Below are 19,578 nucleotides of genomic sequence, written 5' to 3' on the forward strand. Positions count from 1 at the left end.
AACTAGCTAATCTTTATAATTTTCTCTGAAGAGAAAATATACACTCTTTTTTTGATTGTCTGAGAAAACTTTTATGTTTGCCTCAGGAAATCTACGTTAATTAGAAAAAAAAGTCCCCTAAGCAAATTATTTTTTTCAGAGAACTTGTTTTCTACTCCCTCTCTTTAAGTGTAGTGATCAACGTGATTGATTCCTGAACACTTCTTCCACCTAAAGCAGTTGATTGATATAAGTAAATCACAGCTTCCCCAGCACTCTTTCAAGTAAGTATAAGAATTGGAATTGACATGTTTCTGGCCAATGAGATGTGAAGGAGAGTTCTTTAAAAGGTTTCCTTGCTCCTAAGGATAAGACATAGTGAGTAATGGTCTTTTATTACTTTACATTTCCTTGTCTGGATGTGACCCATGAAACTGTTATAGCCACTTTGCTACCAACCTAAGGATAATGCCAACACCAACAATGGCAGACAGAAGAGACAGAAAGAATTGGATCATTTACAACATTGTTAAGTAGATGATATTACCATTTACATAGCCACTCAAACTCTGTACATTATTCTTATTCTATAATATAACAAATTTCCTTATTTTTTACCAGCCCAAGTAAGATGTCTTTTAAGCTGACAGCACACTAATTGATTAAAGAGTAGTATATTGGTCGCACACTCAAGAGAGGAAAAGATAACAAAATTACCAACTCAAAAAACAAAATGAACATTATTTAGTATCCTTTATGTGTAAGACACTGTACTATGTACTAAAGGAGAATCAGAAGTGCAGAAAAAATAGTTCCCCTATTCAAGGAGTATATAATTAAGAGGGTCATATATTTACACAAATGGATAATAATAGTTCTATCAGATAGGACATCTGACACTGGTATAAATATATAAAATGCTCTAGTAAACACAAAAAAGAGTTATGTCTCCTGAGGATAAGGAAGCCTTGGGGAGCAAGAGGCGGTAAAAGAGCAGTATTAGGTAAGTGCCTTCAAAAACAAAGAGTGAGATGAGCAAGAAAGTGAATGTCAATTTCAAAGAGTTGTAGCAAAAGCACAAAACTTGAAAGTTATTCATTTTGTAACATGGCAGTTAGAGTAAAAGAAAGAGAGAAAGAGGAAAGCAGAAAGTAAAGTACTAGTGAGGGAACGAGGAAGAGTGGATAAAAATGAGACTGGAAACAGAGCAGAAATGGGTGGGAAGGGCCTTAGAAGTCAATAGACTGGAAACAGAGCAGAAATGGGTGGGAAGGGCCTTGAAGTTTATTCAAATTCCTTGGAAATCAAGAACTCCCAGAAGCATGTAAACAGGGAAGAAATATGATCAGATTTTTGTTTTTTAAGAGATAATACGATGGTCATGGTGAATGGATGAGATGGGGAGAAAACGGAGATTCTCTTTCACAAGATAAACCCAGATGAATAACGGTATTATCACTTATACTAGAGAAAAATATTGAAGCGCTTGCCACCTTCTCAGCGTGGCCTATCGGCTGAGGCTTTTGTTGGTACTGCGTCACAGCTTGGTTCTCCCCTTGTCTAATGCTACTTCCTTAGTGATGCCCTCACAAGTGTTGATCCCAAGAACACTCCCTTACAAATATCCTATAAGCTAATCTTCATATCATAGTTGGCCTCTGTGGGAACTCAACCTACAACAAAACTGTTGGGAGTGGTTAAATACAGTTCCAGATCTTTGTCCTTGGAATGGGATCACTTATGTCTGGATCTGATTACTCCATTTTGACCTAGTGTTGGGGGAAGGGAATGTTGAATCAATGTGCATTATCTGTCCCAAACCTGTCCCAGAGAGGAATCCACAGGGTACCTGAACTAAAGAGAGGCCTTAGGGAGCAACTCTAGAAAAAGCCTACTTAAATACTGAGGCATCACATCCCTGGTGATGCTTATACTTGCCCTTAGGTCTATTAAGTCCCTGTAGAAATAATTTTTTAAAAAAGATCAGAATCTTATCTCTCTTACCAAAATGTCAGGGAGTTAAAAAAGAAACTCAGTCTACTTAATCTTTACTTTCTAGATGGAAGAAATGCCCTGAAAGGTCTAATTTTGACTTTCTCCTTCTACAGCCATTTACTCATCAAAGTTTATTGATCATATACCTGCCCCATTCATTGCAGAAGACTCAAAATCTAGTCTGAAAAGAGTAAAGATAATAACAAGGATATTATTAAATATTTATTATGAAATTACTTTTGTAAACGATTTTGCTATTACTTCTGGTGATTCCACTCTAAAGGCTTGTGACAATTATGAAATGACAACGGCTATTTTTCAATAGGCACTTCAAATAAACATATATCCTAAATTTTGATACTTCAAATACTCTCTACAGAATTTTTTTTTAATTTCCCAGAGGAAAAAATTCCCAACCAGTCACTCATAACTCAATTATGTGTTGTAGATTGCTTTAACTCTAAAGAATACAATGGACATCCTTCAGCCCCAGAGTCCCAACATGTGTGGTTTCTTCCACAGAGGAGTCTGGATTTTTGCGGAGGGGCACTGAGCCAACGCAAACCACGTAGGTCTAAACACTGCTAAACTACTATATCTTGACACTTACTTGCTACTGTGGAGTAAGTACCTTTTAGCACTGGTGTGATTTATATCAAGTTTAAAGGTGGATACCTACATAAACATAAATTCTTACCTTTACATGCATAATCCCTTTATGAATGGTTCATTTTACAAAGATAAAGAAAAATCAGTTAGGCAGAAAATCTCTAGTACAGACCCTAATTTTATAATGTGTTCAAATGACCATTTATTTCAATAACATCATATGGGAAAGCAATATTTCACAAACATTTATTTTATTAAGTATTAGCACATTTCAAGCATGGAATATGGCCAAAGAGAGATTTGCTTAAAATAGCCACAGAAGGAAGTTAGCTATCAGAATTTATTTTAAGCAATGATCTAATACACTCAGTTCAGATAAATGGACTTTTTCTTCCAATCCCTGAAGGCAGAGAACAGCACAAGAACAAATTCCCTTAAAAGTATGAATTGATTTTTGCTATTTCCTAAGACTGAGACATATTTGGAAAAATGCTTTGTTAGCTATGTAGTGTCTTTTAAAGCAAAACTTCAAAGTTGAATAGGATTTTCTTTGGCCTCTTTCATAAAAAGAGTCATCCCCTACTAAGATATTTACTGATGATTAAGATATTAGTTGATACCATCTATAGGCTCTACTAGGAGTATGAGTACTTAAAAAAAATTCCTAAGGAAAAAATACACCCTTAAGAATAAATGGGGAGGAGCTTCAAGATGGCGGAAGAGTAAGACACGGAGATCACCTTCCTCCCCACAGATACATCAGAAATACATCTACATGTGGAACTGCTCCTATAGAACACCTACTGAACGCTGGCAGAAGACCTCAGACCTCCCAAAAGGCAAGAAACTGCCCACGTACCTGAGTAGGGCAAAAGAAAAAAGAAAAAACAGCGACAAAAGAATAGGGATGGGACCTGCACCTCTGGGAGGGAGCTGTGAAGAAGGAAAGGTTTCCACACACTAGGAAGCCCCTTCACTGGGGAGACAGGGGGGTGGCGGGAGGGGAGCTTCGGAGCCACGGAGGAGAGCACAGCAACAGGGGTGCGGAGGGCAAAGCGGAGAGACTCCCGCACAGAGGAGCGGTGCCGACCAGCACTCACCAGCCCGAGAGGCTTGTCTGCTCACCCGCCGGGGCGGGCAGGGGCTGGGAGCTGAGGCTCGGGCTTCGGAGGTCAGATCCCAGGGAGAGGACTGGGGTTGGCGGCGTGAACACAGCCTGAAGGGGGCTAGTGCGCCACGGCTAGCCGGGAGGGAGTCCGGGAAAAAGTCTGGACCTGCCGAAGAGGCAAGAGACTTTTTCTTGCCTCTTTGTTTCCTGGTGCACAAGGAGAGGGGATTCAGAGCACCGCTTAAAGGAACTCCAGAGACGGGCGCGAGCCGCGGCTATCAGCGCAGACCCCAGAGACGGGCATGAGATGTTAAGGCTGCTGCTGCAGCCACCAAGAAGCCTGTGTGCAAGCACAGGTCACTCTCCACACCTCCCCTCCGGGGAGCCTGTGCAGCCCGCCACTGCCAGGGTCCTGTGATCCAGGGAAAACTTCCCCAGGAGAACGAACGTTGCGCCTCAGGCTGGTGCAACGTCACGCTGGCCTCTGCCGCTGCAGGCTCGCCCTGCATCCGTACCCCTCCCTCCCCCCGGCCTGAGTGAGCCAGAGCCCGCAAATCAGCTGCTCCTTTAACCCCGTCCTGTCTGAGTGAAGAACAGACGCCCACAGGTGACCTACACGCAGAGGCGGGTCCAAATCCAAAGATGAACCCCAGGAGCTGTGTGAACAAAGAAGAGAAAGAGGAATCTCTCCCAGCAGCCTCAGGAGCAGTGGATTAAATCTCCACAATCAACTTGATGTACCCTGCATCTGTGGAAGACCTGAAGAGACAACGAATCATCCCAAATTGAGGAGGTGGACTTTGGGAGCAAAGATATATATATTTTTTTCCCCTTTTTCTCTTTTTGTGAGTGTGTATGTCTATGCTTCTGTGTGTGATTTTGTCTGTATAGCTTTGCTTTTACCATTAGTCCTAGGGTTCTGTCCATCCGTTTCTTTTTTTGTTTTTCGTTTTTTTTTTGCTTTTTAAAATTTTTTCTTAATAATTATTTTTTATTTTAATAACTTTATTTTATTTTGTCTTCTTTCTTTCTTTCTATTTTTTCTCCCTTTTATTCTGCACTGTGTGGAAGAAAGGCTCTTGGTGCTGCAGACAGGAGTCAGTGCTGTGCCTCTGAGGTGGGAGATCCAACTTCAGGACACTGGTCCACAAGAGACCTCCCAGCTCCACGTAATATCAAACGGTGAAAATCTCCCAGAGATCTCCATCTCAACACCAAGACCCAGCTTCACTCAATGACCAGCAAGCTACAGTGCTGGACACCCTATGCCAAACAACTAGCAAGACAGGAACACAACCCCATCCATTAGCACAGAGGCTGCCTAAAATCATAATACGGCCACAGACACCCCAAAACACACCACCAGACGTGGACCTGCCCACCAGAAAGACAATATCCAGCTTCATCTACCAGAACACAGGCACTAGTCCCCTCCACCAAGAAGCCTACACAACCCACTGAACCAACCGTAGCCACTGGGGACAGACACCAAAAACAACAAGAACTATGAACCTGCAGCCTGCGAAAAGGAGACCCCAAACACAGTAAGTTAAGCAAAATGAGAAGACAGAAAAACAAACAGCAGATGAAGGAGCAAGGTAAAAACCCACCAGACCTAACAAATGAAGAGGAAATAGGCAGTCTACCTGAAAAAGAATTCAGAATAATGATAGTAAAGATGATCCAAAATCTTGGAAATAGAATAGAGAAAATACAAGAAACGTTTAACAAGGACCTAGAAGAGCTAAAGAGCAAACAAACAATGATGAACAACACAATAAATGAAATTAAAAATTCTCTAGAAGGGATCAATAGAAGAATAACTGAGGCAAAAGAACAGATAAGTGACCTGGAAGACAAAATAGTAGAAATAACTACTGCAGAGCAGAATAAAGAAAAAAGAATGAAAAGAACTGAGGACAGTCTCAGAGACCTCTGGGACAACATTAAACGCACCAACATTCGAATTACAGGGGTCCCAGAAGAAGAAGAGAGAAAGAAAGGGACTGAGAAAATATTGAAGAGATTATAGTTGAAAACTTCCCTAACATGGGAAAGGAAATAGTTAATCAAGTACAGGAAGCGCAGAGAGTCCCATACAGGATAAATCCAAGGAGAAACACGCCAAGACACATATTAATCAAACTATCAAAAATTAAATACAAAGAAAACATATTAAAAGCAGCAAGGGAAAAACAACAAATAACACACATGTGAATCCCCATAAGGTTAACAGCTGATCTTTCAGCAGAAACTCTGCAAGCCAGAAGGGAGTGGCAGGACATATTTAAAGTGATGAAGGAGAAAAACTTACAACCAAGATTACTCTACCCAGCAAGGATCTCATTCAGATTTGATGGAGAAATTAAAACCTTTACAGACAAGCAAAAGCTAAGAGAATTCAGCACCACCAAACCAGCTTTACAACAAATACTAAAGGAACTTCTCTAGGCAGGAAACACAAGAGAAGGAAAAGACCTACAATAACAAACCCAAAACACTTAAGAAAATGGGAATAGGAACATACATATCGATAATTACCTTAAATGTAAATGGATTAAATGCTCCAACCAAAAGACATAGACTGGCTGAATGGATACAAAAACGAGACCCGTATATATGCTGTCTACAAGAGACCCACTTCAGACCTAGGGACACATACAGACTGAAAGTGAGGGGATGGAAAAAGATATTCCATGCAAATGGAAATGAAAAGAAAGCTGGAGTAGCCAATTCTCATATCAGACAAAATAGACTTTAAAATAAAGACTATTACAAGAGACACAGAAGGACACTACATAATGATCAAGGGATCGATCCAAGAAGAAGATATAACAATTGTAAATATTCATGCACCCAACACAGGAGAACTTCAATATATAAGGCAAATACTAACAGCCATAAAAGGGGAAATCGACAGTAACACAATCATAGTAGGGGACTTTAACACCCCACTTTCACCAATGTACAGATCATCCAAAATGAAAATAAATAAGGAAACAAGCTTTAAATGATACATTAAACAAGATGGACTTAATTGATATTTATAGGACATTCCATCCCAAAACAACAGAATACACATTCTTCTCAAGTGCTCATGGAACATTCTCCAGGATAGATCATATCTTGGGTCACAAATCAAGCGTTGGTAAATTTAAGAAAATTGAAATCGTATCAAGTATCTTTTCCGACCACAACACTATGAGACTAGATATCAATTACAGGAAAAAATCTGTAAAATATACAAACACATGGAGGCTAAACAATACACTACTTAATAACCAAGAGATCACTGAAGAAATCAAAGAGGAAATAAAAAAATACCTAGAAACAAATGACAATGAAAACAGGACGACTCAAAACCTATGGGATGCAGCAAAAGCAGTTCTAAGAGGGAAGTTTATAGCAATACAATCCTACATTAAGAAACAAGAAATATCTCAAATAAACAACCTAACCTTACACCTAAAGCAATTAGAGAAAGAAGAACAAAAAAAACCCCAAAGTTAGCAGAAGGAAAGAAATCATAAAGATCAGATCAGAAATAAATGAAAAAGAAATGAAGGAAACGATAGCAAAGATCAATCAAACTAAAACCTGGTTTTTATGAGAAGATAAATAAAATTGATAAACCATTAGCCAGACTCATCAAGAAAAAAAAAGAAGACTCAAATCAATAGAATTAGAAATGAAAAAGGAGAAGTAACAACTGACACTGCAGAAATACAAAGGATCATGAGAGATTACTACAAGCAACTATATGCCAATAAAATGGACAACCTGGAAGAAATGGACAAATTCTTAGAAATGCACAACCTTCCGAGACTGAACCAGAAAGAAATAGAAAATATGAACAGACCAATCACAAGCACTGAAATTGAAACTGTGATTAAAAATCTTCTAACAAACAAAAGCCCAGGACCAGATGGCTTCACAGGTGAATTCTATCAAACATTTAGAGAAGAGCTAACACCTCTCCTTCTCAAACTCTTCCAAAATATAGCAGAGGGAGGAACACTCCCAAACTCATTCTACGAGGCCACCATTACCCTGACACCAAAACCAGACAAAGATGTCACAAAGAAAGAAAAGTACAGGCCAATATCACTGATGTATATAGATACAAAAATCCTCAACAAAATACTAGCAAACAGAATCCAACAGCACATTAAAAGGATCATACACCATGATCAAGTGGGGTTTATCCCAGGAAAGCAAGGATTCTTCAATATATGCAAATCAATCAATGTGATAAACCATATTAACAAATTGAAGGAGACAAACCATATGATCATCTCAATCGATGCAGAGAAAGCTTGCGACAAAATTCAACACTCATTTATGATAAAAACCCTGCAGAAAGTAGGCATAGAGGGAACTTTCCTCAACATGATAAAGGCCATATGTGACAAACCCACAGCCAACATTGTCCTCAATGGTGAAAAACTGAAACCATTTCCTCTAAGATCAGGAACAAGACAAGGTTGCCCACTCTCACCACTATTATTCAACATAGTTTTGGAAGTTTTAGCCACGGCAATCAGAGAAGAAAAAGAAATAAAAGGAATCCAAATCGGAAAAGAAGAAGTAAAGCGCTGTCACTGTTTGCAGATGTCATGATACTATACATAGAGAATCCTAAAGAGGCTACCAGAAAACTACTAGAGCTAATCAATGAATTTGGTAAAGTAGCAGGATACAAAATTAATGCACAGAAATCTCTGGCATTCCTATACACTAATGATGAAAAATCTGAAAGTGAAATTAAGAAAACATTCCCATTTACCATTGCAACAAAAAGAATAAAATATCTAGGAATAAACCTACCTAAGGAGACAAAAGACCTGTATGCAGAAAATTATAAGACACTCATGAAAGAAATTAAAGATGATACAAATAGATGGAGAGATATACCATGTTCTTGGATTGGAAGAATCAACATTGTGAAAATGACTGTACTACCCAAAGCAATCTACAGATTCAATGCAATCCCTATCAAACTACCACTGGCATTTTTCACAGAACTAGAACAAAAAATTTCACAATTTATATGGAAACACAAAAGACCCCGAATAGCCAAAGCAATCTTGAGAACGAAAAACGGAGCTGGAGGAATCAGGCTCCCTGACTTCAGACTATACTACAAAGCTACAGTAATCAAGACAGTATGGTACTGGCACAAAAAACAGAAATATAGATCAATGGAACAGGACAGAAAGCCCAGAGATAAACCCATGCACATATGGTCACCTTATCTTTGATAAAGGAGGCAAGAATATACAGTGGAGAAAAGACAGCCTCTTCAATAAGTGGTGCTGGGAAAACTGGACAGCTGCATGTAAAAGACTGAAATTAGAACACTCCCTAACACCATACACAAAAATAAACTCAAAATGGATTAAAGACCTAAATGTAAGGCCACACACTATCAAATTCTTAGAGGAAAACATAGGCAGAACACTCTATGACATGAATCACAGCAAGATCCTTTTTGACCCACCTCCTAGAGAAATGGAAATAAAATCAAAAATAAACAAATGGGACCTAATGAAACTTAAAAGCTTTTGCACAGCAAAGGAAACAATAAACAAGACCAAAAGACAACCCTCAGAATGGGAGAAAATATTTGCAAATGAAGCAACTGATAAAGGATTAATCTCCAAAATTTACAAGCAGCTCATGCAGCTCAATATCTAAAAAACAAACAACCCAATCCAAAAATGGGCAGAAGACCTAAATAGAGTTTTCTCCAAAGAAGATATACAGATTGCCAACAAACACATGAAAGAATGCTCAACATCATTAATCATTAGAGAAATGCAAATCAAAACTACAATGAGATATCATCTCACACCAGTCAGAATGGCCATCATCAAAAAATCTACAAACAATAAATGCTGGAGAGGGTGTGGAGAAAAGGGGTCCCTCTTGCACTGTTGGTGGGAATGTAAATTGATACAGCCACTATGGAGAACAGTATGGAAGTTCCTTAAAAAACTATACATAGAACTACCATACAACCCAGCAATCCCACTACTGGGCATATACCCTGAGAAAACCATAATTCAAAAACAGTCATGTACCAAAATGTTCATTGCAGCTCTATTTACAATAGCCAGGACATGGAAGCAACCTAAATGTCCATCAACAGATGAATGGATAAAGAAGATGTGGCACATATGTACAATGGAATATTACTCAGCCATAAAAAGAAATGAAATTGAGTTATTTGTAGTGAGGTGGATCGACCTAGAGTCTGTCATATAGAGTGAAGTAAGTCAGAAAGAGAAAAACAAATACCATATGCTAACACATATATATGGAATCTAAGAAAAAAAACAAAGGTCATGAAGAACCTAGGGGCAAAATGGGAATGAAGACACAGACCTACTAGAGAATGGACTTGAGGATATGGGGAGGGGGAAGGGTAAGCTGGGACAAAGTGAGACAGTGGCATGGACATATATACACTACCAAACGTAAAATAGATAGCTAGTGGGAAGCAGCCGCATAGCACAGGGAGATCAGCTCGGTGCTTTGTGACCACCTAGAGGGGTGGGATAGGGAGGGTGGGAGGGAGGGAGACGCAAGAGGGAAGAGATATGGGAACATATGTATAGGTATAACTGATTCACTTTGTTATAAAGCAGAAACTAACACACCATTGTAAAGCAAAAGCAATTATACTCCAATAAAGATGTTAAAAAAAAAAAGAATAAATGGAATGGAGCTATAATGGCAGAATAAAAGGACAAGTGTTTCAAATTCTAGCACATAATCAGCTGTTTATTCCACCTTACTGTAAACAATATCTAGGCTGCAGAATAATAATAATTCCAAAAAAAATAAGATAACCTTATGAGTTTGTGTGTTTGGACTAACACAAGTCAAGAACAACTACTGGAAATATTTTAGCCCTCATTATTCTTCTAGAAACCCATATTACATGGAATGCATGCGTATACATTTGCATTCAAAGATTATTTCTTTATCATACCTGAGCATTCATAAAAAATTATTCCTTTTCCTTTGGTGGACCTCAAAAATGTGTGGAACAACTACTTAAAAATTAAATGATTAGAGGAGCAAAAACATTGTTTCTAATGCATGTGTTCATTAAGTGATAGTAACACATATGGTGACAAATATTTTGCCTATGTAGACTGAAGACCTGAGCGCTGATAATACTCAAATAACTGAACCGATATTTAGTTATTTTAATAACTCAAAATTAGAGGATTAAGTTAAAGTGGTCATTGTAGGTGAACGCCATATGAAGCTTCAAAGTCCAAGAATGACCTACAAAAAACTCTGAATGGGAAGAAGTCTCTATTAACTCAGTGTTGGGAACTATTGACCTGAAAGCTTGAAATGGCTCCTAGTATTTCTTTTGCAGTAGTATTTCTTCTGGCAAAGAAGAGAAAGAAAAAACAAAGTTACCTCATAGATGCAGAATAGGTCAAATATTATGTCTTCTCATCAGTCATTCAACTCTTGTAGTCTTTGTATCCATTTTTGTTTGCATAGATATTGATATTTACTAAATTACTGGCTAACAATAATTGATAAAACAGTGTGACAGTCTTTTCTTTGGGTATCACAGTGCTAGTTGAAAATGTAGGATACAACAGCAATTGCTTTATGGGTTTTGAATAACTAGTATATATTTCTTTTAAGTGCTAAGATTGTTCTTAATGAGCCCACAAGTGAGGCATTATTCATCTTCACTATCTGAATGTGACTGGGCCATAGAAGAAACTTGCTCAGATATAAAAGGAGAGTGTGGAGAAACCAGTGTAGTGCTAAAATGCTACCAGAGTCACACTATCATTAAGTATGCTTATTTGTTCATTGAAAATTAATAAAAATTTAATTTTACAGTAATTGCTACAGATATAAATATTAATATTTCATGAATAACTCATTTTCCAGCTTTTAAATCCAAAACTTTGCAGTAGTATCCATTTACTAACTTTTCATGCCTTTCATTCAGATTTTCAAAGGTTTTAGTATTACACTCACTCTTCTACTTAAATCCATAAAAATCCAAAAACATGTATCAGAGGCAATAAGTTCTTTTAACATGTTCTTTTTTGACATGTAAATGACCTACTGCATTTGACACTGAATCACTTAAAACAAAACAAAAGAGAAGGAAAAGGGCATAGATGAAAATAAATGCATCCAGTCAACTATATAGAAATAAACTGACCTTCTTAAAATTTTTGTTTAAGTCAACCAGACTGAGCAGGAAGATGTGGTCCTTGGCTCCCAGCAGCAGCCTGCCCCTCTCCTCATCTAACAGAATGGTTTGGAAATCCAGTCCTTCTGATGAGCCCAAAAAGGGAATACAGCTATTTGAAAGCAGCAAGTCTACGGGCAAGTAAAAGAAGGATAAAAAGAAAGAAAAAATTCTGAATAAGCAAAATCTTTATTTGCCTCCATACACACACTGTTCCACTTTGTAAATGCAGATACACAGCATGAAAGCTCCAATTTAGATATATGAAAACAATATACAGTTTTTAGCACATACTCATTTAGCAATAGATGCAACTTATTATATTTGATTTTATTGACACAATGTTTATCTTATTATCAAAAATGAATATAAAACATGTTAACACAAAAGCAATAAATGCAAAATTTCTCACAATGCTGTTTACCTTTTTTTTAAATACCTTTTTAAAAAATAAATCTATTTATCTATTTTTGGCTGCATTGGGTCTTTGTTGCTGCACATGGGCTTTCTCTAGTTGCGGCAGGCGAGCGGGGGCTACTCTTCATTGCAATGTCCAGGTAGTTGTGGCGCACGGGCTTAGTTGCTCCATGGAACGTGGGATCTTTCCGGACCAGGGCTTGAACCTGTGTCCCCTGCATTGGCAGGCGGAGTCTTAACCACTGCGCCACCAGGGAAGTCCCTGCCTTCTTAAGTTATAAATTAAAGCATCTACCTACAGTAAGATTTGCAAACTGATCAAATTACCAATATATGCAAAGTAAGCAGCAAACTAAGTGTGTGATAAATCTCAGGCATTTTTTTTCCCTTCTACTTTTGATAGTGTTCAGATTGACCCCATGTCTGGAAGATTACAGTGCCTATTTCACATATACAGCAAGATGTAAACAAAGAAGCAATGGATTCTGAGGGAGATGTGATCCTGAACCAGTGATGGAATTAGAATTATAAAGCAAGAAGGGACCTTAAAAATCAATTAATGCAAATTCATGATTTTATAAATGGAGGTGTTTGATTCCATCAAGATGAAGCCACATGCCCTAAAGTCACAAAACTAGGGTGGCAAAGCTGATAATATAACCTCAGTCCCAGTCTCCATTTTTCTTTGGTTTGTTACTGGGCCTAATTCTTTGTTTCAGTTATAATTGTGATATGAACAGATTCTTATTTAAATTTAGGTCTGAGGGTTAGTGGTTAGGACTCCATGCTCTCACTGCTGAGGGCCCAGGTTCAATCTCTGGTCAAGGAACTAAGATCCCGCAAGCCAAGTGGCATGGCCAAAAAAACCAAAAAGCGAAAAAAAAAAAAACTAACTAAATAAATAAATTTAGGTCTGAGTTTACAGGAGCCCAAATCTTTTCAATATGTTTCACCCCAAGTACAAAACATACCCTCTCATTTTGTACAACCCTAGACTATTAATTACCAATAAGATAATAATATCACTCATCACTTTTATTAAAGTCCATTATATGTTACTGGACTTTAAGACTAAATCATTATGTTCAAGCAATTCATTATCAATTGATGAGAAAAGTAAAAAGAGACGATGTCTTAGAAACAGGCATCAAGATGCTTCTAAAATGTGTAATGGCAGTTTTCAATCTCTGTAAAATGGATATTTGAGTCCCTTAAATTTAAAGCCTATATATTCCGTCCATAAACTGTGGGCTTTATTACTATTTCATGTTTTTGAGAATTCCTGTCACTCTACTTTTCTAATTTACAATGGTTAAATGTTACTTCTTTTAGTCACTAAGATAGATTTTTTTGTCTTAGTTTTGACAAACTAAAAGGTCATATGCTGAAGAAGATACGATACTACTTGAATTCTCAAGTGAGTGTGGCTTTACCAAACATAAATGTCTTATTAATACTTATGAATCATGCTTTGTGCACCCTGGATCGAAGTCTTAACTCTACACGAATTATTTTTCTACTAAAGTTAAATAAAACATTAATCGTTTTTCAGACCAGAGACAAAATGGGATAATATATTTTAGCATCTTCAAATGTAGTAATAAGCCTATTTTTGCAGGGCTGATATCCAGTAAATATTCCATATTGATTGCAAAGTAGAACAGAAGGGAAAGAATGGAACCAAGAGAACAGACAAGACAGATAACGATCTAAAGCCTTAACAAGAGAAAACATTTCACACAAACCTTCATTCAATCACGCAATTCTGTATCTCCCATGGGATTTCCCCTTGTTTAACTAAGAATGAAACCGGCAAAATGGAAAGTATGTAAGGGGATTTCCAAGAGGATATCTTGACCTAATTAATAGAGGAAAGTAGGTTTTAGGTTATAAATCCATACTATTTCAAGTGTCCATGGATTATAATCAACTATTTTGAACTACGCATTGCAATGTTAATTACAAAATGAAACATGGCTTAGCCTAATAAGCAAGAGTGTGAGCTTTAGGCCCAGATCAGTTGCATCATATCCTAGTTTTGCAACTCTGGCTGTGTGATCGAGGACAACAAATTTAAACTCTCTGTGCCTTCTCATCTATAAAATGGGGATAATAATTAATAGAAACTATGTAATAAATCACGTAGATGTGAGGAATAATGAGTAAACATAGGCATTAGAATAGTGCCTAGCACACAGGAAGTGCTATGTAACTATCAGCTATTATAATAATGATGTATTTTAAAAACTCTATATAAAATCTATAAAAAGAAGTCATATTTTCCAACTCATAATCCTCATGATGATTAAAGGAGGTAATTTATATAAAGTTCTTAGAACAATGCCTTGAAAATAGGAAAAGTTCAAAAAACATTAACTGTTACTTTGAATATTAAACTCTGGTTTGGGCCAAATGAGTTCTATTAAAGAGTATTATCTCACCTTCCATTAAATCTGACTAATGAAGATTAGAACAGCTCTATGTTTTTTAAAATAATATTGGAATAACATTAAAAAGCTACTCTGTCCACAAATATTTATAAGCTTCTAGTACGTGTTAAGCATTGAACATGCTGCTTAAGGTTGTGGAATGGCTGAGTCCTACCGTCAAGGAGCTCACAGATCCCTGTGCAAATAGATATGCATAGACAATACAACATAAGCACAATAAATTATAATACAAGTGTATACAAAATGCTAACAAATCTTTCAAGTAATTAATTGTGCATCACCTTACAAAAGGAGGTGATACTTGTGAACAGTCTTGAAGGACAGACAGAAGCTTAACAGGAAAAACATAAAGAAAAGTTTATTCCAAGCAGAAGAGTACGAGAATGTACAAGGGTATACACCATCGTATATTACACTTACGTACTGCATGTTTAATGTTATCTCCTACTATGGGGTATGAGTTCCTTCAGGGCCAAGACCAGGCCTTACTTATCTTGGAAACCCCAGCACGTATCTCAGAGTCTGAGACAAATTAAGCACTTTAATAAATTTGGGGAATTGTAGTAGTTCAGTAGGCTGCAACAGAGAGAAGAGGCAGGGGCAGTGAGAAGTGAGGATGCCTCCAGGTAATTAGGGCATAAGACGGCAGGCTGCGGAGGTCGGGTACTATGTACGTAACTGAAAGCCACTAACGTATTTTGTGCAGGAAAAGTGACAGAGACTAGAGCTGAGTATTACAAAAATAAGTCTGGCTGCAGTGTTCAGGATGGATGAGAATCAGGAAAGATGGGGGCAGAGAGGCTCCCCAGAAGTTTCTGAAACGTGGTGAGTCCCTGAATTATGGCAGTGCTAACGGGAAGAGGAAGACGTTTAAGAATCTTGAGTCTCATTTTCCGTCTCTACGCAAACAGTGAGAAAAATAAAGTCGAGGTCATCATTTGCTTTATTTTCTTTTACCATAACTAATTCTATTGGTTTTAGTTTCAAACAAATTTCACAAGGAAAAACAGCTGCAAAAATAGTGACTAACCTGAAGCATTAACACTTTAAAATGATTTAACGTTGCCTTGTAACAATGTTAGCATCAAAACGATTAAAGCATGCTTCCCCGATGCTTGATGCTTCGTAGCCAAACTAAATAACTGGACTTAGGCATTACATATGAAAATTTCTCAGGCTGATGCACACATTTTGAAAAGACCTTGGGACAGGGATTGGAACAGGTTCCCTCTTCCCCAAACAGTTTATCTTTCTTGCATTTCTGCCAAACCAAGCAAAGTCATTTTTGTTTCCACGGGATCATCAACAAAAGCCTAGAAAAAAAAAGTTAAATCCGGAGTCTGAATCTTAACACCTAAAGCTGATACACTCCCAGGGTTTCAGGAATCAGATATGGATGTGAGCTGTGCAGGCTGCAAACTCATGCAAGTTAAAGACTAATAATTTGGCAATATATTGCAAAGCTTTATTTTTTCTTTTCTTAAACTGGCAAGTCTCACCTGATTTTTAAGACTGTCCACAGTTTATAATCCTTTTGAACAGAAACTCCATCTTGTTTTTTTTCCCCCTTTGGTGGTGGGGTGAATGGCTTCACAAATGCCATTCAGATAGGGCCTGCTCTGTACTTACTTAACCAATACAACCTTTTCTCAGACTTCTAGGTCCTAAATGCATTCTTTGTTCCATCTACCTAAACCTTTGACCGAAACTACCATAATCACTCCTTCTAGCCGTTCTTTTAGCAATTCATTGTCCTATCACCTTGTTCTCAGTTTGTAATCTCACTCAATCACCCAGGCCCTCAAATTCCCACTCTTGTTCTCAATACATTCTTGAAAAATCTACAGCTGATTATTTCTGAAATAAACGCAGCAAAGTTATGATTCATCGTTTACTCCACTAGTTTAACTATGGAAATCATGCACATGATGGATTTTAATTGAATGATGACACAGAGCAGATGTTCATAATCCATGATCAATAAACCACTGCAGAGCAACAGGATTGGTTCTGAGGTTCAAAACTCCTATAAACAGCATGGTATTTTCCTATATTTGTATGTATGTGTGCATTGCTGAAGAGTATGTCCAGAGTTCATCAACATCTGCTGATATCTTACCAGAAGTCACAGGTAAATTGTATGTCTCCCACACACAGTTAATAACATATTTAGAATAATTTCTCATTTCTAACACAACAAAGTAAGTCTCTACCCTCATAAAACTAGATTTTTGAAAGCAAACAACTGACTCATCTAAGATCGCACAGGTACTGTGCACATGCTCCAACGACTGATAACAACTTCCATTCTTATGGACCTCACAGCCTAGTGGAGAGAAAATGCTCATCCACAACAAAAATGAGAATATACATTTTTTTTTCCCAGTGGCTGGAGACTTTATTTATCTAGTTATTTATTCATTTAGGCCACACCTTGTGGCATGTGGGACGCAGGACCTTAGTTCCCCGACCAGGGATCAAACCCATGCCCTGGGGTTAACTCCGTGCATTGGGAGCACGGAGTCTTAACCACTGGACCACCAGGGAAGTCCCAAGAATATACTTGTGACAAAGGACAACAGTACTTAAAGTAGTAGACTGTTAAATATTTTTAATAGTAAAATAGAAAGAACTTCCTCTCTGTGTCTCCATTAGCAAAAGCCAAATAACACAATTCTCGCCAATACAGTGGGTAGAGAAACTAAACGGTCTCTGATCACCTTCCAACCCTGGAGTTCTAGGGCATTAGAACCTAACATTGAACTTTGTTAAAACGGACAACGTATCAAGTAACAAACTGTCATTCATCTATTTACTCCAGGCCATTGCTCTGTTCTTTGGAGCAGGTAGCCTCTAACCTTTGGGAAGAACAGAAATACGGTATATGGCAATTAGAGCTAAAGGGAGATCTTCTCAATAAACCTGTTGGACTCCTCTGTTACCAATTCAGTGAGGTCCAGAATGGTTAAGTGGGCTTCACAAAACCAGTTTTCTCTTCGTGGCAAAATACAGCAGCACTGAATCCCCTCACCTACAGCCACATGCCCCTCCATGTGAGGGCAAGGCCGAATATCCCACAGTCCCTGCTCTTATTTGAAATAAATGCTTGTTCTGAAAAGAATTCTTTGTATCTCGCTTTTAGTGTCCCTTCATATAATTGTTCATTCAGCCTGAAGAAACATTTGACCTGATGCTCTACAGTCTTCCTCGCTATCCCAGAGAGGAAAGGAGTGGTCAGTCACGCTGAATCTAATAAATTTAGGATTAAGCAGCACAGACTTCCTCAATGATTCACTGTGAAATGAATAAAATCCCAAACCCTTGAATTCCTGCATTTATTGCCAGAAATTCTATACTGGGTGGAGTTGACAATCTCTCTCACGAGAAGACTACATAGCTAAAAAATGGCTTCCCATATCCTTTAAAGAACACTTCACAGGAAGATCTTTTTTTAAAGAAGAAAATCAAAGTTATTAAAGGCAGAATTTCATGGGGTAAAAATAAAATCACCTTTGAGAAAAGTCAATTTCCAGTAGAATTTCTCAGCAGAGAAAGCTTACAGCCAACAATGAATCCAGATCAAAACCCTGTCAACTTGGGGATTCCCTGGTGGTCCAGTGGTTAGGACTCGGCACTTGCCAAAAAAAAAAAAAAACAAAGCAAAAGAAACAAACAAACAAAAAACAACCCCCCAAAAAATACCCTGTCACCTTTCCCTACCATCTCAGGATATTCAGCACAAAAGCACAAATTCTTGCCACACCTACTCCCTCTTTTTCCTCAAGGAAATAGCCATTATATCAGTAGGGCTGTTCTGAGGGTTCTTGAATACAGTCACATCTCCAGTGTGTTCTCTGCAAAACTGTCTAAATAAAGAAGGAAAGGCGTTTTTTTTCCTGCCTTCCCCATAAATTCAGCTTCTCCCCCTTGATCTCTGAATTCCCTGGGCTTCCATGCCAACCGTTAGTCTCCCAAGATTCTTTCTATGGAACTCCTTCGTCCCATAGTTCCCATAAATGTTTTGGCTACCAAAACACCCTTACCATCCCCCAACCCCCAAAGCCTGTTCTCAGTTTGGGTCCGGAATTGAGTAAAGGGAGCAAACTGCTCATCCCAAAATGAAAATTAGTCTCTAATGTTGTGGCTCATTGAGTCCCTTTGGCTCTCTGTGAACCTGTATTTGTCTCTCCCGCTTTTGGTCTGAGGCAAGGGAAGAATTCTTTCTTGGATTTAACCTTTGGAAAGTGAACCCATCTTAAATTGGCCCTACCTGACTTTCAATTGGTTTTCTGAGGTTTGAGATCATATGAAAAGACCTTGGTCACCAAGATGGCTCACTTCCCCATATCAAACATACCACTTATTCTCTATTTAAGTACCTTTAGTCTCCATAGCTAACTGCTCAAACAATATCAAATGTATAAAGAATGTTATTCAAAGCTAAAATCCCGACAAAAGACTAAATTATAGGCGTATATTATATTATCATTATATTTTCCTAGGTGAAAAGTCTAACCCTACCTTGCAAATGCAAGTTAAAATCAGAAAGAAAAAAAAAATGAAATTCTCATTTGCTCATCTGCAATGGAATGTTGGAAATCATTCTGTTCATTAGGTCTTAGACAGAACATTATCTATATCAATAATAAATCAGATGATGCCACATAGGGAAACATAAATTAGGAACAAATAAAGCCTATTAATCATCAAGCTACATTCTTGCCAGGACAGGATGTGGAATAGGAGTGTGGTAATTCTACACCATCACATTTTCATCT

General features: G+C 37.8%; 1 protein-coding gene and 1 long non-coding RNA gene across 4 annotated transcripts in view; one reads left to right on the forward strand and one right to left on the reverse strand.

The window, feature by feature from the left end:
* LOC309631832 overlaps positions 1-19,578 on the forward strand; it is a 552,519-nt gene that overhangs the window by 527,518 nt on the left and 5,423 nt on the right. The gene's annotated exons all lie outside the window — the stretch shown is intronic.
* SEMA3D (semaphorin 3D) overlaps positions 1-19,578 on the reverse strand; it is a 209,716-nt gene that overhangs the window by 101,341 nt on the left and 88,797 nt on the right. For all 3 annotated transcript variants that reach the window (XM_082398303.1, XM_082398302.1, XM_082398301.1), the window contains one exon: positions 11,904-12,064. In XM_082398303.1, coding sequence (XP_082254429.1) covers positions 11,904-12,064 — 161 coding nt within the window. The remainder of the gene's footprint in view (positions 1-11,903; positions 12,065-19,578) is intronic.

This window comes from Balaenoptera borealis (assembly GCF_965194805.1).
Source record: "Balaenoptera borealis genome assembly, chromosome: 7".
NCBI lineage: Eukaryota > Metazoa > Chordata > Mammalia > Artiodactyla > Balaenopteridae > Balaenoptera > Balaenoptera borealis.